This window comes from Phyllostomus discolor, chromosome 2, assembly GCF_004126475.2.
Source record: "Phyllostomus discolor isolate MPI-MPIP mPhyDis1 chromosome 2, mPhyDis1.pri.v3, whole genome shotgun sequence".
Classification (NCBI taxonomy): Eukaryota; Metazoa; Chordata; class Mammalia; order Chiroptera; family Phyllostomidae; genus Phyllostomus; species Phyllostomus discolor.
In genome coordinates this window covers 103,519,836-103,545,808 of record NC_040904.2, presented here as the reverse complement: position 1 = coordinate 103,545,808, position 25,973 = coordinate 103,519,836, and the positions used below count along the sequence as shown (strand labels likewise).

The window sequence follows — 25,973 nt, the reverse complement described above, 5'->3', positions numbered from 1 at the left end:
CGAAAAAATTTTGAAGTGTATTCTATTCAAGTTGGAGGGAAAAAACAAAGGTCAGATAGAGAAATAACTAACCAAAGGTTATTGAATGAAGTACTTATTTGTGACTCTGTTTTTATATTTCTTAAACATCTTTCTTTAAATGGTCTGGTTTTTCGAAAATTTTACACTAATGCTACTTACTATGATTAACTGCTTAAATGTGATCTGGTGCTTTGAGACATTAGATTATATACATATATTGGAATGTAAATGCTTGATAATGTTTGACTAAGCTAGCCTAAAGAAAGTCTGGCATTTCAGATAATGAGGTTATAAATCAGACCGCTAACAGAGAATGCACAGCTGCTATGTAAACCATAGGCACTTGAGTACTAAGTAATAGCAAATATCTCAGGATAGAGTCACTGTTCTGTGTCCCATTCTGTCTCCTGAGCAGATATGACGCACCTGTCTCCTGACAGCTGTGTTATCACAGGCAGCAACTTCATCTTACACGTGTCTACACTCTCAATGATATATGACATGCCAAAAATATGTAAATATAAAAATATAGTAAGTATCTTTTCAAATCTCATTTACTCTATGGCTCCCATTGTTTGATGAGTTTATAGGAGACTTGAGTCAAGAATCTACCAGAACCAGAAGGGGTTCCTGCTAGTGACCAGGTCTTCTATTTGAGCACAGACAACACCAGTAGCTTGGACTAAAAAAGAGCTGTAGGAACAGACCCCCAGTGTGTCCCATGGCCCTGGACCCTCACCACCCGCCTGTCAGGACCTTCCTCAGTCAAGCTGTCAGGACCGGTTCCTTTGCTTCTTCCCCTCAGCTTCACCGAAGGCTATTCAAAGAGTGCCATCTGCAGGATGAACTGAGGACTCATAAACACTCAATTTATTTCCTTCAAATGATAGTTGAAGAGTCTGTTTAAAATGTGTTCAGGAGCTAGTAAACACAAAATTTAAAGTTTATTTTTTAAAATTTTATTTATTTTTAGAGGGAGAGGGGAAGGGAGAGAGCAAGAGCAGGGGGAACATCAATGTGTGGTTGCCTTTCATATGTCCCCTACTGGGGACCTGGCCCGCAATCCAGGCATGTGTCCTGACTGGGAATCAAACCAGCAACCCTTTGGTCCACAGGCTGGCACTCAACCCACTGAGCCACACTAGCCAGGGAAAAATGTAAAGTTTAATGAGAGATAATGGATTGCTACATTATTTCTTCACAGCTATCATTTATATTTATTTTAATAATGGCCATAAATGTCTTTGATGAAAACACAGGTGCACCCACTATGCCAAGAGCAGAAAGGTTTTGTCTGGGGACTTTACTCCACCCCTCGCCCACCCCTGTGTGTAGCCATCTCCGCTTGAGGGCTGGGCCTGCAGAGGGCAAATTTCTGGGAGCTGAACACAAGCCAACAGCTCTCTTCCTGCCTTGATTCAAGTCAATTTTTTAAACCTGAGTATAGAGAATGGGAGCTCAGAATTCCCTTCTCATATCATCCTCAGGTCAAGTAATCATGCAAATTATAAAACTGAAAGTGTTTTTTTCACTAAATCATGACCCTTTTTAGTACTACTGACAAGTGACGCCCCAGCTTCCTGCTTCACACCGTGTGTGACACCGTTCCTGACTATTTCTCATAACCAGCACCCCAAAATAAGAAGAGTTTGTACACTTTCACTTATTGTCACTGATCACGAACTCAAAAATTATCCAGTTCCTGATTAAATCCATTCCTCTCCTTGCAGTGGCCCTCAGCTAATTGAGAACAGAAGCAAGAGAGAAAGAGAGCGCCCTCTTCTGTCAGGACCTGCCCCCCCTCACCACCTGAGCATGACGATCACATTGCACAGAACAAGGCAGGCAGAGCAGGCAGCTACAGACAGCCATCTGTTTTTGCCATGGTCAGAGTTGGTTTTCCTAAGTGGACTACCAATTCCAGGGTGCTAAGCAGCTCCACTGCTCACTCCCCCCACCCCCGCCAGAGGGGGATGAGGGAACAAAACAGGATTGATGTCTAGGTTACATGACCCACCCATCTCAAGCACCTCATGGGCCCCTTGCTTAGGTGCTCCCTTTGTAGTCAGGTGTTTCACATCTGTTGTTCCTCTTTCCAGAGGAAACATTCCTCCTAAAAGCAGAGCCTTCTGGAAGGCAGAACCATCTCTTCTTTCTCACAAAGATAACAGTCTTATCAGAAAGCAGAGGCAGGGAGAAGGGATCACATGAAGAGATTGCAGTGTATGTCAAACAGGATGGCCACACCAGCATCCCCACTCCCATTCTTGCTCTTTGTCCTGCACTTCCCATGAGCAAACTGGCACTCGGGAATGAGTTTTATGCTCCGTTCCTGTAGCTCAAAAAGGAGAGAGAGTGTGGAACTGGGTAAGAACATGACTGGAGTCAGACCTGGGGTAGAACCCCAGCAGGACCACCACCGAGCCAGACGACCTGTGCACACTGAATAACTCCCTGAGCCTCAGTGGCCTCTCTTACCAAACGAGACAAATACCAGCTGTCAATCAGGATTGGTGGGTTATAAAATACATAATGGAAACATAACTTTAAAAATGTGTGCATTCTTTCTTTAGTGTCAGTTATATATGTGTCTGGTGCTAAATGAAAGGCATTGTCCTGTATGAAAGGCTTATCAGGTGTCAGTGAGAAAAGTAAAGGAGTAATTAGGAAAAATGGGGTTAAAGTGGAGGTAGCTGCCAGGCCTGCTTAGTTGCAAAAACACATAAAACCACAGCCCCCTCATGAGCCTGTAACCAGGGCTGCATTGCCCATGAGGCTGCAGCAGAAAGGCAGCAGGAGGGGTGGGTTGGGTTGGGTCAGGGTTGTGCGTGGCTCTAGGGATACTCTCCCTAAGCGAGGAGGGGCTGAGCCACAGGACAGCCAAAAGGCAAGAGCATCAAAGTGATGGGACGGCTCTGTTCTAACACATTATTCCAGGTAGCATAACCTCCGCTCTCAGCAGACATGGAGTCCAAATGGCTCTCTCCCATCCTTTGCCTCCTAACAGCCTGGAGAGGCACCCAGAAGGCAACTACCATTCTACTTTCTGGTTCAATGAATTTGACTACTTCACATAAGTGGACTCATACGTATTTGTCCTTTTGTGACTGACCCATTTCATATTGTCTTCAAGGTTCATCTATGTGCTAGGATCCTTCTTTAAGACTAAATAATATTCCATTGTGTGTATGTACAGACCACATTTTGTTTATCCATTCATCCATCAGGGGACACTAGGGTTGCTTCCACCTTTTGGCTATTGTGAATAATGCTGCTATGAATACAGGTATAGGATTACCTTTTCACATCTCACCTTTTAATTCTTTTGGGTATACACCCAGAAGTGGGACTATTGACTCATGTGGTGATTCTATGTTTAGTTTTTTGAGAAACCACCACACTGTTTTCCACAATGGCTGTACCATTTTACATTCTCACCAACAGTGCACCAAGATTCCATGTGAGGCTTTATTCCATAGGCTAGGTCTAATCCATCTACAATAATCAGGTTCAAGTCACTGCTGACCCAACCTTTCTGGCCCCTGCCAGGCCTCTCACTTTTCAGCATACACATGCAGCTCCCCTAGAGATGTGGTATGCTCCCACTACTTTCCTGTCCTCCACCAGTTTCCTTTGGTTCTTGGCTCATATTTGTCTCGGGCTGGTGGCTTCCTTGGGTGAGAGATGGGGCTTTGCACAATGCCAAGCATGACACCCACACTGAGTGCCCACACGTGGGATCAGAGCCAGTGCTGGTTAAAGCCGTGGTGTGGAAACCCAGCTTTGTCATCCTCACTATTCCAGCAGCACCCAACCCTCCGCCCCCTACTGATTCCCTTCTCAGCTGCCTCTTCCCTTTCCTTATTCATAAGAGTCTTATTTTTCCCCTGCAACTGATCACACCTGACGACATAACTGGACAGCAGTATTTCATCTTGAAGGTAAAGATTTTGAGGATCCATCTGGAATACTCCCAAGGAAATTAAAATAAAATATGGGGGGTGGAGGCTCAGAACAGAACTCCACCCCCCAAATTCCACCATTACATCATTTCACCATTAAGACAAATGTTTAAGTCCTCTCATATAGGCTCTTTATGCAAATTAGAAAACAGTGCCATTTTTGGCACAGGTATGCATCTCAGCTAAAAGGCTGAATATTGTGCAAATTACAAACTAAATACTGGCAAATGATGCAAAGGCACTTCTCTGGGAATATTCAGCCTTGCTGGTGCATGGCTTTGTGACCAGACGCCATCTCTTTCTCAAGATCCTGGAAGGTACACAGCTTTGTGAGCAGAGTGGCCACTGTTTTTAGCTCCCACTCAACTGCGATCAAAACCATAGGGGTGGCTTTGGGTTGTTGATGGTTGTGATGTCATTCCCTCCTGTCATCACCACTACGTAGACAAGTCATTAACAGCTCATGCCAGCAGAATGATTTTCTTGGAGGACAATTAAGTGAGGGCCTATTTACCATTCACCTAGTGATACAAGAGCAGACAAAGGTCTCCCCGCATTAGGCAGACAGGCAGCCCCGAAACCGTTGACTATCAGCCCGACATGCCCCATCATACACCACCACGCTTAAGCCCTGGTTCTCTCACCCAGTCCCCCACCACACACACACACATGTGCACACCTAGCACCTCACCTGAGCAACCTCCTCAAAGTCATCGTGCCTCTTCTGCAGGGCTCGGGCTCGGTGCAGGGACTTTCCAACCCCTGTGTGTTTGCTGAGAAAGGCCTCACCGTGGTTTTCAATCCAGTCTAATACCTGGTCAGAGGAAGAAGACAGAAACAATGACTTTTGGGTAGAAGGAATGACATGTGACAACATATGTGACCACAAGAGTCCTAGAGACCCCATCCCAATCAGAAAGCCGCAAGCAGTCCAGGTGGAAATGTTCAGTCACTGGATATAGCGGATTTCATTACTGCTATTGGCAATATAATAGTCCCATCGTTACCTGAATTCTGTTCATCCTTTTTTATCTCTGGAATATCCCCTCAGTGCATTTTCAGTTTTCTCAACCTTAATTAGTCCATTTTTTAGCCCAGTTTAAGCCCTCACTACCGTTATTCCAACCACATCAATGAGGTAGTATCAGGTCAGGGCAGTTCCTTGGACCTCCCTCTACCATGAAAATGATCACAGCAGTGGCAGTCAGTGGTAGACATCCTGCCTCATCATCCTCTTGGGACTCTAATCTTGGAAATAAAGTCCAGGGTAGTCAGCCCACAGCTGGAGCTATGCACAAGATAGCTGATCACCAGGCCAACTGCCCTCTCTGGCTTCTTTCCCAATCAACACCTACCAACCAACCAAATAAAGTAAGGTCTTTCCATCTTTAAGGTGTTTAGTATCTGTGATTCTCTTGGGAAGCAGTGGCAATTCCATGTCCTTCTAGGCTTAAGACCTAGTGATGTGGCCTCAGGACATGTCCCTTGGTGTTCAGGGGAGCTGGAATAGAGGTTGCTGGAGCAGTAGAGACATGAGTGAGGGGACACTGAGAGAGCGAGAAGATATGTTGTCTTGAGCGGCCCTTGACAGAAGTGGTGGAAACCCTTAGTGAAAGTCTTGGAATGTATGGAGGACCAAAGCCTTTAACATCCATTCAAATTTGCTCAGGTAGCCTGACAGAAATGTAGGAGAAAGGAAGCAGTTCGTTCTCTGGTCTCTGAGGAGTTGGCACTCAATAGATCAGGTGACCACAGTTAAATCAGAATAGTATAGACACACCTGTTACAAATCCTGCCAAGATAACTGAGTCTACTCTACTCCTACTACACTAAACTTTAACTGAACATTTGATTAATGATGTATTAGCCGTCTCAGATTTAGAAGGACCCTTGGGAAAATGATTTAGATGAACTAGGCCTGTTTAAAAGGATGGTCTGCAGGCATGGGAGTTCTAGCTCTACCGAATCCAGCCTTTGGCTCCACTTCCTCTGATGTTTGAGATAAATTAATTAAAGTGCCTGTAATTGTGCAAACTATAGAAGGCTTCAAAGTCTTCAGTGACAGTATCATAAGGCCCACAGCAAGATGGTGTTAGAGAAATGTAGACATGAATATATTAATGAGGTTTGACAAACAGCCATTAACAAAGCCAAAGGCCAGGTAATTGTCTATTAAAAAGGCTTTTTTCAGAATGACTTTATCTAAACATTGAGTGTGAAGATTTAAACAGTTTATATAACCAATTCTGGCAATATACATATGCATATTTTTTAAACTTGGAGGCATATCTGTAAAAAGAAATCAAAGTACTAAATGAACTATATTTTTATTTTGCAAACGAATGAAAGGCAGCATTGAAAGGAGCTCTAAACGTTCCTTTCTTAGAAGAAAGAAGAGCCTACGTTTTCTTAGAATTACGTACGCTGAAATTTCAACAACAAAAAAAAAATTAGGAGAATGCAGTTTTATTTGATTTACCACAATTTGATCCCACAATTCTCTATTGCAAGATCCCACAATTCTCTCGCATGCAAGATCAAAGATAAATGGTTCTAAGTATGAAGTTTCTCATATATTGTATACCATGGGTAGTGCAGTTTTATAATTTTTATGCATATTTAAACTCTTATTAATCCCCTTTTAAGAATGAATTGAAGCTTGGGGATAATTTTTATATATAAAAGAGCTGATTTGCAGCCATCCATGAATGCTTTGGAATTTATGACAAGTTTTCAGATTACAGCTTTATTTCTTAATTTAGTTTTGAATAGTTAAGTGTGACCTGCTTGTCTAGCACTGTTTTCAGAAATTGTATTTAATTCATTTCATTTTTATCTCCAGCTCTAATAAAATTGGTTATTTTAAAGCAAACTGGTTAAAGAAATTTGCTTTTCATCCACTAGTTTGCAAATGGTTAGCTTTTATACTCTCTGGGGGTAATTTCACAACTTTTAAACTTTTAAGTGAAATAAGCCAGTCAGAGAAAGACAAAGCACATGATTTCACTCATATGTGGAATCTAATGAACAAACTGAACTAATAAGCAAAACAGAGCCAGACTCAGAGACGGAGGACAGATGGCAGCTCTGGGGGCAGAAGGCGGTCTAGGGCATGGAAGGACCCAGACGAAAGGAGAAAGGGTTCGTGGACATGGACAACAGGGTGATGATTGTGAGGGATGAGGAGGGGGATATAAGGAGAGTAAATGGTAATGGAAAAAATACAATAAAAAGAAGTAAAAAAATAATAAAAATAAAAAGCAAATTGTTTTCTGTTTAAGCTCTTTTGCTTTCTTTAAAATGTCAATTCATTTTCAATTAGTGAGTTTACTTAATTAGCTCTACTGTAACCACTTAAAAATCTATTTACTTCACATCTGAGAGGCTTTTACTTAGTTTAAACATAACTTTGATTGTTCTGTGATGTACATTGCCTCTATTTAGTCCAACTTCTGCCATTAGAACAATTATATATATAAAGGACACATGGACAACAATGGGGGCACAGAAATGGGAGGGAGGTTGGGAGGGCTGGGGTATTGGGCTGGGGTGGGCGGAAAAGGCAGAAAACTGTACTTGAACAACAATTAAAAATACATTAATAAATAAATAATATGAGAACTGAAGCTGTGGGGAAAACCTGTGCAACCTCAATGAGGATTCAGGGACCGCATGGAGAACAATTGAATAAATGAAAAAGCAATGATTTAGGAAGTAAACAAAATTTCTTTAGTAATACAAGGAGACCAAAAAAGTACCTGAGAATAAACACACATAATCAACACAAGCTATTGTTTAAAATGCTGATTTCTGACCACTTTGGATCAGATAGTTCACTTAGAGCCAGCACAGCTCGATACACACACACTTGGACCCCATGCTCTCTCAACCCTGAATCCATGTCTCCCAGCCCTGGGAGTGGAGCCCAGCTGCCCACACAGAGTGGCCAGTATAGCAATGTGCCTCTGGGCAGAGAGCAGCAGTGCCTGACAGTCATGTACACACCCTAAATGCGCAGCATTGGAAGTCCGGATGTCCCGCAGTTTCTGGTGAGTCCCAGACTCTGAACACCACTGGTTAAAGAAAAAATTGCATTCCTAGCCAAACCCTGGACCTTTCCAAAGTGTATGTACCTATCAAAGTACTTCTTATTAGCTACCCTTGTTTAATTTCTCTCATCTATAGTAGTTTTTAAATATTCAATTATCAATTATAGTTAGGATAGTACAGAATGACAGTTAATTATACCTATTAATGGCTTTGAATTGGTATTTGTTCCCAATATAGAAGGTTTTACCTTTTTGTTTGTGTGTGAGGAGAGGTCTTTGGGAAGCAGAGGAGCAATGTGGCATGTGAATACTCACATACTCACATATTTAGATATTTATTAGCTTTACTGTGCCTCAGCGCTGGGCACGAGGACAGCCAAGGGACCTTACTGAACAAAGCATGTGCAGCTGTGACTCTGGAAGCTCAGGCTATGTGAGTAACAAGCACTAGACCCCAGATCACACAATTCATCATTAAGTGCAATAGTGAAAAGTAGTAACAGTCAGGAGCTCCTAGTTGGGGGGTCAGGGAAGGCCTCTCTGAAGACATAAGGTTTAGCTGAGACGTGAGAGGGAATAGGACTTAAGTTAGGAATTAGAAAGGTTAGCATGGCTTGGGTAGGAAGTAAGGAGGAAATGGGCCCAGAGAAGGCAGGAACCAGATGCTGCTAAACCCTGAGTCAGATTCCAATGTTCATCCTAAGAGCCACTAAAAGATTGCAAGGAAAAGAAAGATATCATGGGATCTGCATTTTAAAATTATGGTCCTGACTGCTTTGTGGAGAATTAGTTGGAGGACAGCAAACAGAGATGGGAAAACAGGAGGCCACTGCAGAAATCCCAATGGGAGATAACGGTGGCTTACACAGAGCCATGGGGAGTGTCTGCAGAAAGACAAGTTTGAGTAATATCTGGGGGAGTATTTGGTGATTGGTTATGAAGGTGGTAGAGAGGCAGGTGGAAGGTTGACCCCAGGCACATGGCTTCAATAACTGCATGGAAGGAGAACCTAGTCACTGCAGAAGCAAGTAACTTACAAGGGACCTCATAGAGATGACAGACTTCTTAAGTTTTCTTTCAATTTTCATATTTGTGTTCTGGTTTTGATAAATGACAGCTGTGCCTCTGAACTTGAGTGGGAAGTAGCACCCAATGATAGTGTCCATCTGCTTCTGGCAAAATCTGCCTTTGGTTTCAAAGAAATAATTTTATACACTATGGTTTAAAAATAAATTATATATTTTTAATATAGGTGGATCCTAAAAATTAAAAAATAAGAGACAGCAAATCCATTTGAAGAACACAAATTTAATCTTAAATGAAATTAATCCATGCATTCTTGAAAGGGCATTTCACTGGGATGCAGTGTTTGAGGGGCTCCTTCACCTGACAAGCAGAGTCCTCCGTGGCCGGCCCACCCCACTTTCTACCCCACTTCCAGTAAGTTTCTGCCTCACACCTAAATATCCCAAAAGCTGCTTCCCACCTCCTGAGTTTTACTGTCACTATATTTAACTTTACTTGAAATGTCCCCATTCCAGGCTCCTTCCCACTGATTCTTTAAGCACCATCTCAGAATCACTAGTTTGGGAAGCCTTTTCCTCTTTAATAACCCACCCCGGCTGGGGTGGTGTCACTCTCCTCCAATTCTGTTCAAACCACAATTATTGCCCATGGATCTGTCTCTCCCACCAGACTCCAGACTCCTTGTGATTCCCAGACACAACATGGTTCTTAGCACAGAATGCTTTGCTTAAGACATGTTGAACTTCATTCAACTCAAACTCATCACCCCAACACACAGCTTTGGGGTGAATGTCTCCAGCTCTCAACTCCTATGGTAACTATCTTAGCATCTCTCCCAGTTTGCATTCACAGTTCTCTCGGTGTGTCTCCACCCTCTCCACTGCTCCTCTTGGCAGGAAGTTAGTTCCTGATGGTGTATGGCAGGGGTCTCCAACCTTCAGGCCACGGACTGGTACTGGTCTGGGCCTGTTAGGAAGCAGGCTGAACAGGAGGAGGTAAGCTTGAATGTAATGTGCTTGAAACATCCCCAAACCACTGCACCCCCCAACCCTCACTGTGCATGGAAAAAATGTCTTCCATGAAACCAGTCTCTTGAGCCAGAAAGGCTGGGGACCACTGGTGTGTGGAGTTCTCACCTTGTATATTATTACCCTTTCATCCTGCCCCGCCCCCAGCAGTCCGGCCAACACCACACACGCAGGAGATACTCAATGAATGTTCATAGCCATGAATTCTCAAGGGCAGATATGGCTGAAGTTCCTGCCCCAGCGTCTTGGGAGAAGTTGTGCCTCTCTATTCAGCAAGAGGTCTGACCTTCACCCTGCCACTGGGGACACCAGCCCAGGTGAGCCCAGGACTGCTCGCCACCACAGCACACAGTCTTGTAAACAACTTGTAAAGCTCTGCCTCCTTTCGTGTGCCCCATCTTTCACCCAGAAATTACTCCTCTCCCAGAACATCCTTTTTCCAAGAGAGATACTCGTCCTAAACTGGATTTGGGAGCCAATTTAACAATTTCCTAATCATCCCCTTTCTTCCTCATCTAATTGAGTTTATTTCAACCAGCATACAATCAAGACAATGCTTTTCAGGGAAAGAGACAGCCCTTTCTAGATGCTGAGGAGAAGAGAAAAAGTCCTTTGGAAGATAGCTATAGATTATTTTCTGAGCAGTGGCCATGAATGCGACTGAGTTAATGGGAGAAAATCAAGGGACCCAGCTGCCTTCTGTCCCAGAGCTGTTCTTGTTTTTTTTTTTTTTTTTTTTTTTTCATTCTTCTGACTTGACAGAACCTTAGTTTTAGAAGAGACCCAAGCACCACTCAGCCCACAGTAGGGGGCCCCTACACTTAGAGACAACCAACATTTAGAGCAAAGTTTTAATTGGTATGTAAGCTCTACTTACATATAAAAGTGTCTTAGGTTCCTACAGCATCATTAAAATGTGACACCATCACGATCATCCTAACTTAATGATGCCATCCTCCGGGTCTCATTCGAGCTCTGCCCCTACCTATCTGTGACCCAGCTGGGTGTGAGCCTTTTCCTCTCTGGTCCTCACTGCCTCAAATGAGGATGCTGGATCACATCATCTCCCTAAATCTGTTTCCAACTCAAATACTTCATGGTTTTATTATATTGCACATACAGCAACTCCCCTCCTTGGAAGAAGAGGCTACGGAGGTGTTGTTCTTGGTCAAAGAAAATGAGTCTCAGAGAGGTTAGTTAACTTGCATGAGCTTACACAGCTATCAAATAATGGGGTCAGGATTCAAACCCAAGTGGTTCTAGCAGCAATGCTACAATATAATACTCAGACCCCACTCAGGTTTTGCCATCTGTCCCAACACTGACTTTCAGGGCAAAAGAATGCAGTCCAGAAGCATGTGTTGTGTTTAGTTGTCCCTTTAACCTAGCATAGTTCTTTAGGCTTCCCTTGACTTCCCTGCCTTTGACACTTTTAACAGTTACAGGGTCATTATTTTATAAAATGTCCCTCAATTTGTGTTTTTCTGGTGCTTTCTCATGATTAGAATCACAGAAATGATTCTTGTTCTTCCTATTGCATCCTATCAGGTGGGGTACGTTTGATATTTGTCCCATTACTGGTGACATTAATTTTGATCACTTGATTAAGTTGATGTCTTCCAGCCTTCCTCACTGCAAAAGTCATTCTAATTCCCTCTGTAATTAAGAATTATTTGGGGAAGGTACTTTGAGACTATGTAGGTGTTGGATTCTGAGATATGCCATAAACGACGTTTTACAACTGTTGGGAGTGCCACCAGCAGACAGAGAGACCTCAGCCGTCAGTCCCCTCTGGGGATTATTACCTTTGGCTGAAGATAGCAGCTTCTCTGAAAGCCACAACCCTTCCGACATTGAACTCCCTCCCATACAGAAAAGCCCAGCTCTCTTTCCCCATGCCAGGACAGCTCTGACTAGTCACTCAGTCTTCAGAATGGTCTGTAGGTGGCTGAGAATTCCCTTGAAGTGATATTGTAGCTCAAGTTTACCCTCTATCTAACCCTCTGCTTCCTTTCCCTTCCTCAGGGATCAATTCCAAGACCACCTCCTAATAAACTTCCTGTGGTTAGCCCCCTGTGTGGACACCTCCTCACCCTATTTGGACTTCAGTCTTCTAAGCCTGGCTGCCCTCACTGCGTGGGTGTGCTCCTCACTCTGCCCAGGCTGTGGCACTGCACACTACAGCCCCCATCCTTTGTGGATGGCTCCTGAACCGCTCAGTCTTTGCACCTATGCTGAGTCAGCCTCTTATACAGATGCTTTGCTCACCTTGCATGGGCTCTGACCTCCTCCACCAGGCTGACCTTTCTCAGGGACTCCCTTCTCACTTACTTTGGACCATCCTTTCTTGAGGACTTCCCATGCTCAGCTGCCCTCCCACCAAAGCCATCCTCAGCTGCTTGGGCTCTGAATCAGTGAACCACTGAGGCCCTCTCACCCTGAGGAGATTCCTACCTTGCTCAGCCCCACTTAAGAGGATGAGCCTTCCCTCTTTCTAGAAACAGTTCTGCATTAGCTCCTCAGACACCATCCTCACTAGGAACTCCCCCAGACTCCCTGACACCCACTGCAGTTTTATATTTTGCATCCTCCTCGTCTACCAAGCCTCTACATTTTAGAGTGCCCAGGGGCTCAGTTCTGGACATCTTTCTTTTCTATTCTCTTACTCCCTGGATGATCTCATCCAGTTCCATGGCTTTCTGGCAATTTCCATAGGCTCAGCTCCAGCCCTAATTTCTTACCTCAGAATGAGACTCAACTGCCTACTCTTCCCCTCAAATTTGGCATATAATGGACACCTTGTACTTAACATATCAAAAACAGAACTCTTTATTCCCTTCTGCCTTACTCTCCTCCTCTCCGGTCTTCCTTGTCTTAGCAAAAGACACCACAATTCATCTGACTGCTTAGCTGCAAGCCTGAGAGTCTTTCTTATTTACTGTTCCCTGTCCACTGTTTCCACCACAGCCAACCTAGGCCAAGCCACCATCTTTCTGCACTCACCCCCCAGCCATCTAAGTGATTTTCCTCCTTTTATTCTTGCCATGTCCATCCACACAGGAGCCAGACCTGTTTCTTTAAACACATATCAAATCATAACACTCCCCTTATTGAAACTCTACCATTGTTTCCTATCACACTTAGAGACACCAGATTCTCTCCAGTTTTCAGTTCTCTAGCTTATAAAGCCTAATTTGATGTGGACCCATTTCTTGAAACTTCTTACCCCTTTTTCCTGCTCTCTGCTCACCAACCACTCTAGCCATTCTCCCATTTTCATCAGGTCCCATTTCATGTACCTGGAACCTCCTCTTTAAAAAAAAAGATTTTATTTATTTTTAGAGAGAGGGGAAGAAAGGGAGAAAGAGAGGGAGAGAAACATCAATGTGAAAGAGAAATATCACTCGGTTGCCTTTCGCAAGGACCTGGACCAGGGGCCACACCTGCAACCCAGGCATGTGCCCTGATTAGGAACCAAACCAGGGACCTTTCGCTTTCCAGACAACACCCAACCAACTGTGCAACACCAGTCAGGGCTGGAACCTCCTTTTAAACACACCCCATGGCTTATTCAATCAACCCTCTGCTCACGCAGCACTGCATATTACTATATGACCTATTACATGTTTGTTTGTGGTGGTGTTTCCTCTCCGCTTCCTGTGTAAGCTCCATGTGGGCAGGGCCTTTGTTTGGGTCACTGCTATGTTCTCAAAGGGCATCTGCTGAATAAATGAGTGAACCCAATCAGTCTGATCTGAGAACTTCCTGTGTGATAAAGGGCAGAAACCACTAAAGGAAATGAAAATGTTTTGCAAACAATTTGGAATCAGAATTCCAACTCTGATTCCCTTATCTGGATCTCTGATCAATCATCTTATTTGCAACTGATTACTAAATTTGTGCCATAATTTGATCCACAATAAAATAAGCACGACTTTGTTGTTTTGCATAAATGAAAGAACCCCCTCTCAGCTCCCACCTCCTGGTCCCAAGCCTCCCACTCTTTAGAAAGCCATTTTTTTCCCTGAGGCCAATGAAGGAGAGTTTACAAATGATAGGGTGTCTACAACACATTTTGTTTTATTAAAAGCTCAGGTACACACGATGTGTAAGAACACCCACGACAGTCCATCAAGTCACTATTTCTGTCTCCTTGCACAGCATGTGAGCGTTAGTTCTGAAGGGGAATGGCTCGCACACTGCCAGTACCGTGCAGGTAGCATGCAGGTGCCACGTAAAATGCCCAGTTCCCAGAAATTCATTTTCTGTTCCCTGTTTGGAACAAGTATTATCGAAATAAATGTCCTGCTATGGTGGGAGAAGCCTTCATTTTTTCTGAGAGGGCTCAGTTGAGATTCATTAGCAGGTATATAGACTCTCTTTCCCAGTGAACTGTGGTCCTTCCACCTGGCAGATGCTGTGCTGGGTGGAAGTGACTAAAAGGCGAGAAGACCCAAAGTTTAGCTGCCTCCCTCCCTTAGGCCCCTCCACTCCCAGCCACCCGACACCTGACGCTTCCCAACACCGTGGAGCTGGGATGACGAGAACTTGACTTCTCCTCAGCACCTCCCTGAGAGAATCTCCTTACCCTGGTGCCCTGATGTCTGTTTATGGTGTCTCCATACTTTTTTTCATCATGAAGGCTGGAATTTCTTAAATCAGAGGTTCTCAAACTTTAGAATGCTTAAGGTTCACCTGGGGTTCTTTTTAACACGTGGGCACCACCTTCCCCCCAGATTCTGAATCAAAAAAGTGTGGAATAGGACCAGATAATCTGTGTTTTTAACAAGCTCCCCACTCTACCCAGGTGATTTTAATGCTAGGGGTCCAAGGACTACACTTTAAGGCATGTGCCCTGACTGGGAATTGCACTAGTAACTTTTCGCTTTGTCGGATGATGCCCAACCAACTGAGCCACACCGGTCAGGGTCAAGGACCACACTTTGAAAAATACGGTTCTATATTCATACTTGACACCTCCCTTGTTTTCTATAACAAAATGGACAATAATGTCCAGTGCTCTTTTTCATAAATGCTCTCATACCTAACCTTGCCTCATCACCCTAGTTAATGCTTTGAGGGCACACCATGACCAAGGCTTCCAGGATCTGCCTACTCCAAGCCAGCCCCTCACTGGCACCAAAATACCTCATACCGTCACTCTGACCACCTATTTCTTCTGCTCAAAATCTTTTCAATAGCTTCTTACTAGTCATAAATTTTGAGTCTTTTGTTCTTTAGCCTGGCATTCAAGGCTCCAGAATAATACGTTGACCATGGTGAGCATAGGGGTTAACAAAAACAAGAGATCCTGGATGGTGACTGCCTTGTCATTTGTTAATATAATAATAAAAAGTGAAATGAGGACATTACAGGTGTTTAAAGTTACCATGGATCAAGGACCAAGAAAGCCCTCAGGGGGCAGTAACTCCTGGGAAGGGACTTCTTTTCTCAATGCCTCCCAGGTCCTACCATCCTCCCTTCCCTACCCGATGGAGGCACCCAGGTGCTCCTTGGAAGGTGGTCATTGCAGAAGGAGCACTCTTCAATCAGAATGGAGTTTACATTTGGAAAGTCAAAGTAAGTACGAAGGGTGAAGGCCATGATGGAAAAGGAAAGAGAGGAAGGCAGAAAGTAGGGCAGGGAGGAACTGCGTGGGGTGTAGAGTGCGGAGGGGAACTAGGACTCCATGAAATTCCCAGGCAGCAGGGTCTGGGAATGTCAGAAGCAAGTCTCTAAAGCTCACTTCCCAAAGTGCCATTCTAGCTAGGGAATACATGGAGAGGACTGAAATAGAGCCTTCAATAGCAGCCTCCCATGGTGGGGAGAAGGACAGAGTGCTCCCTCTAAAACCAGTGACGCCAAAGAGGCAAATGGGGAAGACTTCTTATCTTCACTCCAGTCAGAAAGCAATCCTGACAAGTGAGCCTCCTTTTCTCCCTTTCCTACCTCCTCAATTCAGCTGAGCCTTAGCCCTGCTTTCTCTGGGAATTTGCCCTGCCAAGAGAATATTTATTATCTGCTTGAATGTATTAGAACGATCAGATTTCACCATCAAAAACTTAGTTGAGAACTTTAATACTGATAAATACTACTGTGGAAAAACGGATATTATTCAAGATATATGCTACAAAGAAAAGTGTCAGCAATGCTGAGTTATCATAATGATTGTGAAAAACAAATGAGAATGGGTAGTGTCTGTTTTGTGAAAATTTATGTGAGATAAATAACTGCAGAGGGCACTTTGTAATGGCAGAACAGATGGAAGAGTCTTTGGGTATGAGTACGACTATGTAGGCCTAACTGGACAGGCAGTTTGAACCTGAATCTCAGATGTCAGAGGCTATACAACCTTGGGCAAGTACCATCCTTTGGGACCAGGTAATCCACCAGGGGCCTTTGAGCAATGACATTCTAGCACTGGATTATACAGTCCTAAAGAGCAGGGGCTGTGTCCTCCGCATTCCTATCACCTAGCACAGTGCTCAGGGCATAGCAGAGAGGCTAAGAGCATGGACTTAGTGGTTAGGTGGACTTGGGTTTGAATTCTTGCTCTGCTAAACTAAAGGGTGGGTTTACTTACCTTCTCTAAGCCTCAATTTTCTCATCAGTAAAATGTGGACCAAACTATCACTTGGCTTATAGTGTTGAAAAACTAAATAAAAAAAGGCACATGAAAGGATAAGATGCTCAATCATATCTACTCAGAAAGATGATGAGTCCTGAGCTTTAAACAATAAAACTTTTACAGACATTTAATCCTAGTAACGAAATCTCAAGGCTGGAATCCAACTATCTCTCTGATGTTTGAGACCCCTCCCCACTCGTGCAGGTCACCAGTTCCAAGTTCGAGTGGCTTCTCCTTGTGTGGGCCCCCCCATCCATCTGGGACTACGCCCTGAGCATTTTCCTTCTCAGATGCTTTGATCCTTCCTTCTCGCAGGAAGAGTTAATTTCTAAATCTATCATCATTCTGGTCACTTTTTTTCCTAACTAACCATTCTATGTCCAACACAAAGCATTCGTCTTTTATTATGCAAAGCTGTCTAATGGATTGCACTGTGCCCAAGCTGGTTTAGTATGATTAAGCGGCTAGAGTCACTACAGTTAGTAAAAGATTGACTATCTGGAGTTTAAAAAATTACTCTCAAATCCCCTTAACATATTCTTAGGTGGGCAAGAGCTGACATAGTAAAAGCTATAATTTTCCATATGAGGCTCCAGGAAAACTAGAAACAGGTGAGATTCATTTGTAACATAAGAACTATGGACTTTAATATTAATATATTCATTCAGAATATAAAGTCATTGGGCCAGATAAATTCTGCCAGTACTCTGACATTCTTAGACTCTCCTGCCTAGGAATTTCACAGACTCCTAAGACCCCTCCTCATGCTACACCTCACCTAGCTCACCCAACAAGACTGATTAGAAGCAAAAGACATTATTTTTAAGGGAAGGTGTTGGAACTTCACACATGTCACTGTCTCCCACAAACCACCAGGACCACATTAAGCTTTTCAGCTTTACCTCTCAGTCCTACTGCAGGCAGTGGGCACCCAGTTAGCCTTCCTCTTCCCTTTCCCCTGGCTATAACTTAACTCTCTGCTTGCTGGCCTTCCCCAGGACAACCATCCCCATCTCCTCTGCTTGAGCTCCAAGGACCAGTGAAAATCTAGCCCCAAGCTCAGGGAACTTCCCCTGCTTTGACTCCACCTGGCCACTATTGTTTAGCTTCTTTGGCCCTGAACCTATATGGCTGTGTGCCGTTCACACGTCCTTGGGTGTATATGTCTTCTCTCAGGCCAGAAATCTCCAACTCCTACCTAGCACAGAATCTTGCACAGAGCAGCTGTTCCTACACACTTTGATTTATTCTTGCACAAAACAGAGAAAGAGGAAGAAAAAGGGGCAGAAGAACAAGGTGGCCCTCAGAGAGTGCTTAACATGGTTGCTCTGGCTATGAAATAATGGAATAGAGTTTGCATCTACCAGAAAGATAAAAAAAATCTAGCTACCCCTTGCTCTTCTCTCCATAGTCAGGTCTATCTGGGCTTGGAAGTAGTTCTTTACATCTATGGGAAACTACGGGAATTAGGGGAAAACAAGAGACGGAAGATGGAGATCATGGAATGCACTTTGGGCTGTGGCTCAGTACTATCCCATTTAAAACCAGAAAAACATCAGTATTGAAAATTATTCCACTAGTAGTACTACGGCAGGTGTGTCCTATTCATGCCTTTCTGCAGCTTAATGAACCTGAGTTTCAGAGTGGTCCTTAGAGATTTATTTCCACTGTCCCCGAGCCCAGCAGGGAAGACAAAGCTGAGTGCTCCTGTTGGGACTCGCGGGAGGGCTACCCCAGAGATGATGTGTCAGGCTAAGTCTGGCTGCAGGTTTTTGTTTTTGTTTAAATGGAATCTCATGATCACTGGCATCTATCTTTTGTTTTCATTTCTCTGCTTTTACTCTGCTATGGGCCTTTAAAGGGCAAATGGTTTCTACTTGATCAGAGACCACCCACACCCTGAAATAGCAATGGGGCAAGGAGTCAGACAACCACCATCTCTTTCCCTTCTGTCTCTCCCCTCACTTTCCTGTTCTCTTTCTCCTCCCATCCTATGTGTGTCTGTTTCTCTGCTGTCTCTAAATTTCTCTCTCCCTTTCTTTCTCTTCCTCTGTTGCCTGTCTCTGTCTGTCCCTCTCCCTCCTTGCTTCGGGGCATGTGGATGTGTCTGTCTGTCAGTCATTCTTCCCTCTACGTTATGCATGTGTGCGTCCCGTCTTTCTTCCAGTTCTCCTTCTCTGTCTCCCTTGCTCCTTTCTCCTGTGGCTTTTCTGTAGTCGATCTGGCCTGGGAGCCAGGACACCAAGCTTCTGGTCCTAGCACTGTCACCCACTGCCTATGTGGTTATGGCCAAGTTACTTTACATCTCTGGGCCTCAATTTCTTCAACCATAGAACAGGTTAGACTGGATGCTCTTTCAGGTCCTGACAGCTCTGAGACTATCACTGAATGAAATGGAGCTCAACAGACCCATGAAACAGTGGCTCTTCTATAGAGAGGAGAATCATGCTGAGGGCCCGACAGCACAGGCACCAGGGGGCGCCCGAACACCACTCAAAGAGGATGTGACCAGCAATCCAGATAACACCAAGGGAGGATTTACTACCTGCTAGGCAGGCACTGTGCTAAGCCCTGTACTGGTATACCATTCAGTCTGATGAGATAGATACTATGATTGTTCCTATTTTAGAGGTGAAGCAACTTGCTTAATGTCACACAGCCAAGATCTGTCAGAGCAGGATTGCAACCCAGGCTTTCTGCCTCCAGAGCCTACATATGCTCAGTAACTAATAATCTGTGATTCTCTACGGCCCCAGCCACTGATCCTTGCTCACAAGCTTTCCACGTAGGCTGCAGAGTACAACATCTGTGGGCCCCAGATGTGCTCAGGAGTTTCAGATCCAGACTAAAATGGTTCAATCAATTCTCTCCTTCAACACACCAACTCTGCCTTGGCTGGTGTGTCTCAGTGGATTGAGCACCAGCCTATGAACCAAAGAGTCGCCGGTTTGATTCCCAGTCTGGGCACATGCCTGGGTTGTAGGCCAGGTGCCCAGCAGGGGGTACAGGAGAGGCAACCACGCACTGATGTTTCTCTCCCTCTCTTTCTCCCCCCCCTTCCCCTCTGTCTAAAAATAAAATAAGTATTTTTTAAAACACAGCAACTCTGACTTCTCCTATCTCTGCCTATAACTAGTCCATCAATACTCTATTGCCCAGCACACTGACTGCCATGCTCTCATAGAACAGCCCTTTCCTTGCAAATGTGCTTGTCCTATGTCATTCTAACTAAGCAGGGATCATGCCAGAACCTAGCGAAGTACTGGGCCAGCTGCAGAGACTCAAGCTTGCTGAGTAACCAAGGAGCACCAGGACACTCTGTGAACACCGAGGGTGTGTTTCCGTGCCCTCCGTCTGGGCTGTAACATCCGGGGCCCTTAATGTTTTCACATCACAATTCCTGCAGGCAGACTGCGGCTATTCACTGGCAACCCCTAAGTGTGTTTGAAGGGAGGGTTAAATGATGTCATTTCACAGAAGCAGAAACTGGGGTCCTCTGACGATAATTTCAGCTAACATAAGCAAAAGTGAAGAGAACCTCAGCTTCATGCCAGACAGCTAAGAGCTGCAAGGGCATAGACAAGCAGAAGCCATGGTTCCTACTATCAAGAAAATACTGGAGGAGAGGAGATAAAACATGAAAAATCGATCAGTATATAAAATTTATATAATAATTATATAAACTCTATTAAAAATGATAAATATGTAACATTTCTGGGAGTCAGGAATGAAAGTCCAAGTCCTTCCCTTTGACCATCGAGTGCGCATGCCCAGCACCCTTCTGCAACACCAGCTCAGACACCTGTTGGGCACTAACGGTCATCTGGGGGTCACGTAAGCCTTTGAAATCATCACCAGGTTTGGTAGCCCTTGTTTTCCACACTTTTCTTCATGCATCTGTCCCACTGTCAAACATGTTGAGACAGAGAGGGACTGGGACGATGGGTGAATGAAGTGATGTCCCCAGAACTCACATTCACAGAACCTGAAAAGGACAATGGAATTAAGCATCTTGGGGAATTCAGTCTCACGGGACATCCAACCCCCCACCACAGTCACATCATAATCTGCTTGCTCTTCCTCAACACCAGCAATTCGATTTGTAGAGTAGAGATAAATTAATGGAATTTCATTTCCAGAAATGCTCTCATTTTTCAGAGTATGATATAGAATGGCCACAGATGTAGTTTTATTACCTTTCTTCCCAGCTTTAGTGTAGATCTCACAGGGGCCACAGGACACACTAACAGTTCCCAGTCTAAGTCTGGACACTGCCCTGCAGTTGGGGAGGCCTTTTGCTTACCCTCCTCACAGCCCCTCTGCCCCTTTCCAGGCCCATCCCAACACAACAGCCAGGCGAACAGAAGGAGACCAATGAGCACAGCAAGAAAGCTGCACAGTCCACAGACCGGAAAATCTCCTGGAGTCCTATGGAGTTCACTGAACAGTAACGCCCACTCTGTGTGCCTTCGGAGGCTGGCGCCTCCCTCCGCCTCAACCACAGGCAGACTCTGTGCTCTCCTGCGCTCAGGGGTGATGTATTTCTCTGGACAGCTTCAGATGGCAGAAGGAGGCAACAGACTCATTTGCTTCTCCATTCCCAGCAGGCCTCACAAGGGCCTCTGAGCTGGGACTGCACTTCGGCAGTGCCGTCTGTCCTGAGGCTGAGGCATTGCCTCTAATGACTCAATCACTGCCCCAGTTAAAGAAGGGGGACTGCAAGGAGGTTAGCGCAGCCCAGGAGCGGGGACACTCCAGGCAGCCTGTTTACTCCTGGGGCTCACTGCACAGCAGCTCTGCGGCCACAGGGCGTCACAGCCAGGGATAGGAGCCCTGCTCTCCCTCCACCCTGCCTCCTTCTCAGGGCACCCACCACCAGGGCCCCTCCCGACAACAGCTGTGAAGGGAATCAGCACTCCAGAGACATGGCCAGCTGGCTCTCAATTTTCCATGTGCAGGGTGGGGCAAAAGTAGGCTTACAGTTGTTCATATGGAAAATAACACAATAATTAGTAAATAATAATACAAGAATGAACTCTGTATTTTGTGGATTCACAGCTGTAAACTTTTGCCCTACCTTGCATATTTTGATACCCTTTTGGATTACACCTGGTCAACACCACAGAAGGGGAGGGCAACGTCATTTTATCTGTATAATTTTGAAATTATGTGGTGGTTACAGAAAAGTCTAATAACATGAGTGCCCCCACCCCCACCCCTCACAGCAGGCAGTGGACCAGCAGGCAGGAGATGTGAAGCCTCCACCTCACTCCTCCGCTCCCAACCAGCTCTCCCTCCCCGAACATTCCTGTCCTCAGAGCAAAGCCCCCAGAAATCCCCAAGGAGACAGACAAAATATGAGAGAAGAAGAATGGGTTATTTCATCCAATAGGGCATTTGTGGCAAGACTATCCTTTTAAAGTCAAAAACATAACCATATCTTTATTATTTGTGGTTAAAAAAAGCCACGACTGGTATAATAATGCAAAAAAGACAGATGAAGCCAGAAATAACCTCTGATTATGGGACATACAGTCATCAACAACTCATGTTTTACATCTGATTTCCCAAGTCCAATTTTGCCAAACAACCCCCTGAAGGCCCTGTACCTCACCCCAAACCCCACTCTAACAGGCCACCTGCATGCCTGATGAAGAAATGAAGTCATGTTATGTGAAGTCCAACCCAGACAGTGCTCGGATAACCCACAGGCCCTTGAATCATGCAGAAAGCTCATGAGTGAGGGTCAAGCTCTCCCCAAAGACAGCTATGTCATATGACTGCATGGAATTGCTATTCCTCAGGCTGAGTCTCCCTTCTCAAAACCACAGGGTGAGAAAGCCCTGTCTATTGAGCTGCTTAGGTAAGAAGGGTGCAACTAACAAGTCCAGATGGTTTTCCTGGGGAGGGGCATGCAGCTGGGAGGCTGAATTGCCCTCTTTTCCTAAATCAGGTGACCTCAGGCCTGATCATCCAGGTCAGGGGCTCAGCCGTCTGCCTGCCTGGGACGGATGCTGGGTATGGGGCCTGTTACCTGCTGGACGTCCTGCTGGAAAACACAGAGCTGCAGCCGCTGGTGGAGCCGCACCTTGCGGTGCTGCCAGATGCTCTCGAGTCGCCGCTGATGGTGCAGCACCTCATGTACCACATCCAGTACCTGGTGCACTGCCTTGGAGTAGTTGGCTGTGGCTGTGAGGGACTCAGAGTTCCCAGGACTCAGGGGACGCTGAAGCACGTCCAGCAGGGCTTTGCCATCCTGGCTGACCTGCAGGAAGGGAAGAGGGTCACACCAGGTGAGTGCAGTGGCAGACAGGGCACAGGAAGGATACGAGGGTCTGCCTGGGGTTCTGGGCTAGGGCTAAGGATCGCAGTCCTAACCAGACCCATGACAACCAAGGAATGGGCCAGCCAAAGCTGCCATGATGCCCAGCCCATAGTGCATGGGAGGCCAGAGCACCCCAGAATCCTGGGGCAGAGGAGCTGCAGGGGCAGCACCCAGGTGTCTGTGACACTCTTGAACCAGTGTCTCTCCCCCTTGAATTTTAGCTCCATGCGGGGAGGGACTCTGCCTGTCTCTGGAACACTGGGAACAGTGCCTGGCATGTAGTTCCTGATCAATATTTTGGTTGGCTCTCTGCCAGGTCAGGCAACAGAACTTCTCTTCTTCGCCTTCCTCTACCTGGCTCCAAACTTCTATATGTGTGATCAGAGACAAGGTATCTAACATCTTTGGGTCTCGGTTTCCTTGTGTAAGGAACTTGCAGGGATAGTCATGGCACACACCTCAGGGTTGTGGCGAGGGTTAGATGAGTTAACACACGCAGGGCACTTACACTGGAGCCCAGCACACTGCATTGGCTACCAATTCTACCTTCATCAGCAGCACCATTTCTCTCTCCTGTCGTCTTTGTTTCCTTGTCATTTTCTTCTGTACTGACCCTTCTTTTGCCCTCCTTCTATACAACCTTTTTTCCTTCCTGAAAGTGGTCCTATCCCCATCTTTTCAGAATATGCAGAATAAAGGAAGGACCCTAAGATTGTGGACACACCATACAGCTCCTAGGTTATCCAACACTCACTCTCTGTCATTCCTCATTGGAATCCTGGCATAATTATGGGCACCACAAATTCTGGAAGTTGGCATCATATGATTGACACCTGTGGCTCTCCAGTGCTTGGTATTATCTTTCTAATTTAATACAATGGTGAACAGAGGATTGATAGGAATTTTAAAACCCCAAATTAATTTGGTTAACAATAAAATCAAAGTGGGTTTGCAGTGGAATGGTCTTTTCCTGTCAGCAAGGTGTGGAAGGAGATGTGCTCCCACCTCCAGCCTTGTGACAACAAATGGGAAGCTGTGGGTTGGGCTTGCAGCCTCCCCCCACCCCACCTTCACACCAGATAATAGCGTGGGTGAGGGGTCAGGAGCAAAGAGGCAACTGTAGCTCCTCCTGCTCCTGCAGCTGCAGAAAAGCCTGTGGGGCTGGAGTTGATTAAGAGTACACCTGAGATGAGAGAGGAAACCTGGCTGGAGGCATACAGCCGATTTGGGCGACCACCACTACCCTTGCCTTCCCCTTATAACATCCCTCCAGAGACATGAATAAGACAAATATCCTATGGCTAAACCCAGCAGAGCTGTCTTCAGGGAATTCTAAGGCAGTGCTGTCTCTCGGCACTGTGATATGTCTAGGGTGGTCAGAGATGGAGGGCCAAGTCCTGAAATGAAGTCCACGTGAGTTCCGTGCTTGGCCTCAGGTCACATCTGTGGGAGGCAGAGACAGCCCACTGACCTCTGAAGAGGGCTCGGAGGGTTTCTATTCCACAACGCTAGGGCCTGAGAATACATGGGAAGAAATAGTCTATCTATATTTATAATTACACTCATACCTTATATATGTGAAACATGTGAGTACAATATTAATTTCATTTGTATACTCTATTTTTGTATATTTAATAAGTAGTAAATTTAGAGATTCTTGACCCATGGGCAGAGGTACAGTCCTGTTAAAAGAGAAAAGCCTTGTGCCATTTGGGTCAAAACTGATGAGATCAAAACTGGCTCACAAGTCTTCCTCTCTGCCTCCTATAATGACAAAACCTGTTACCATTTTCAGCACTTACTATTACCAGGCACACTGCACCAGGTGCATTACCTGCATTATCTTTATAACTCTTAAAAACTCCCCTGAAAGAAAGGCATTATACCTTTATTTCACAGAAGAAGAATCTGAGGCTTACAATGGTTAAGGAATTTGCCTGAGATCACACAGATAGCAAGGAAGCCAAGATTCAAACCCAGTTTTGACCGTGGCAAAACCCTTTGGTTTCACCCAGAAGCCACTGGTTCTTTGACTTCAACATGCATCCGACTCAATATTTAGTAAAATGTGAGTTCCATGTCCCACTTTTTGACTTTCTGATTCAGGCCGGGGTGGAACCCAGGAATATGGACCTCTAATAAGCACCTCAGGTGAGTCTCATGCCCATGGTACAGGAACCCACTTTGAAGACAGTGCTCCAACGGACCTTGCCCCAGAAGGAACCCATGAGCCAAATATGAATTCACTTTCCTCTCTTCATACAGTTTCCTCAATCAGCCCATCTCTTTACATCCCTCAGCCCACCTCCCTCAGAATTCATGCCAGACAGCAAACTTACTTACCTCTGTACGTCCACACAGATGCACCCATAAGCCCTTTTCCTTTTAATATACTATGCAGCAAAAGACAGAAGGACCTTCTACCCTTTGAGATAGTATGGATGGGAGAGCATTATGCTAAGTGAAATAAGCCAGGTGGTGAAAGACAAATACCATACAATCTCACCTATAAGTGGAACCTAATAAACAAAACAAACAAGCAAGCAAAATATAACCAGAGACATTGAAATTAAGAACAAACTGACAGTAACCAGAGGGGAGGTGGGAGAGGGTAATGGGGGGGAAAGGGGGAGGGGTTTTCAGGAACATCTATAAAGGACACAGGGCCTAAACCAAAGGGGGTAGGATCAAGGGTGGGAAGTGGGGATGGCTGGGGTGGGGGGAGTGGTGGTGGGGAAAATGGAGACAACTGTACTTGAACAACAATAAAAAAAATTTAAAAAGTTTTTTTTCCATTCTTGACTTTGAATAATTTCCCCAGGCTTTGATTTTCCAGAGGAAGAGTCTTTCAGTTTGCCTTTCATTTCCACGGCAACTTCTCCTACCAACACTCATGTGCACCCTACGGCGAGTTTTCCTCTGGGCCTTCTGGTG

At 45.2% G+C, this 25,973-nt stretch overlaps 1 protein-coding gene across 11 annotated transcripts in view; it reads right to left on the bottom strand.

Annotated features, from left to right (window-relative positions):
* The window catches only part of KALRN (kalirin RhoGEF kinase), a 701,923-nt gene that overhangs the window by 349,134 nt on the left and 326,816 nt on the right, over positions 1 to 25,973 (bottom strand). For all 11 annotated transcript variants that reach the window (XM_036018207.1, XM_036018206.1, XM_028504792.2 and 8 more), the window contains exons 9-10: positions 22,749 to 22,979; positions 4,675 to 4,797 (exon numbers count right to left, since the gene is read on the bottom strand). In XM_036018207.1, the coding sequence (XP_035874100.1) occupies positions 4,675 to 4,797; positions 22,749 to 22,979 (354 nt within the window). The remainder of the gene's footprint in view (positions 1 to 4,674; positions 4,798 to 22,748; positions 22,980 to 25,973) is intronic.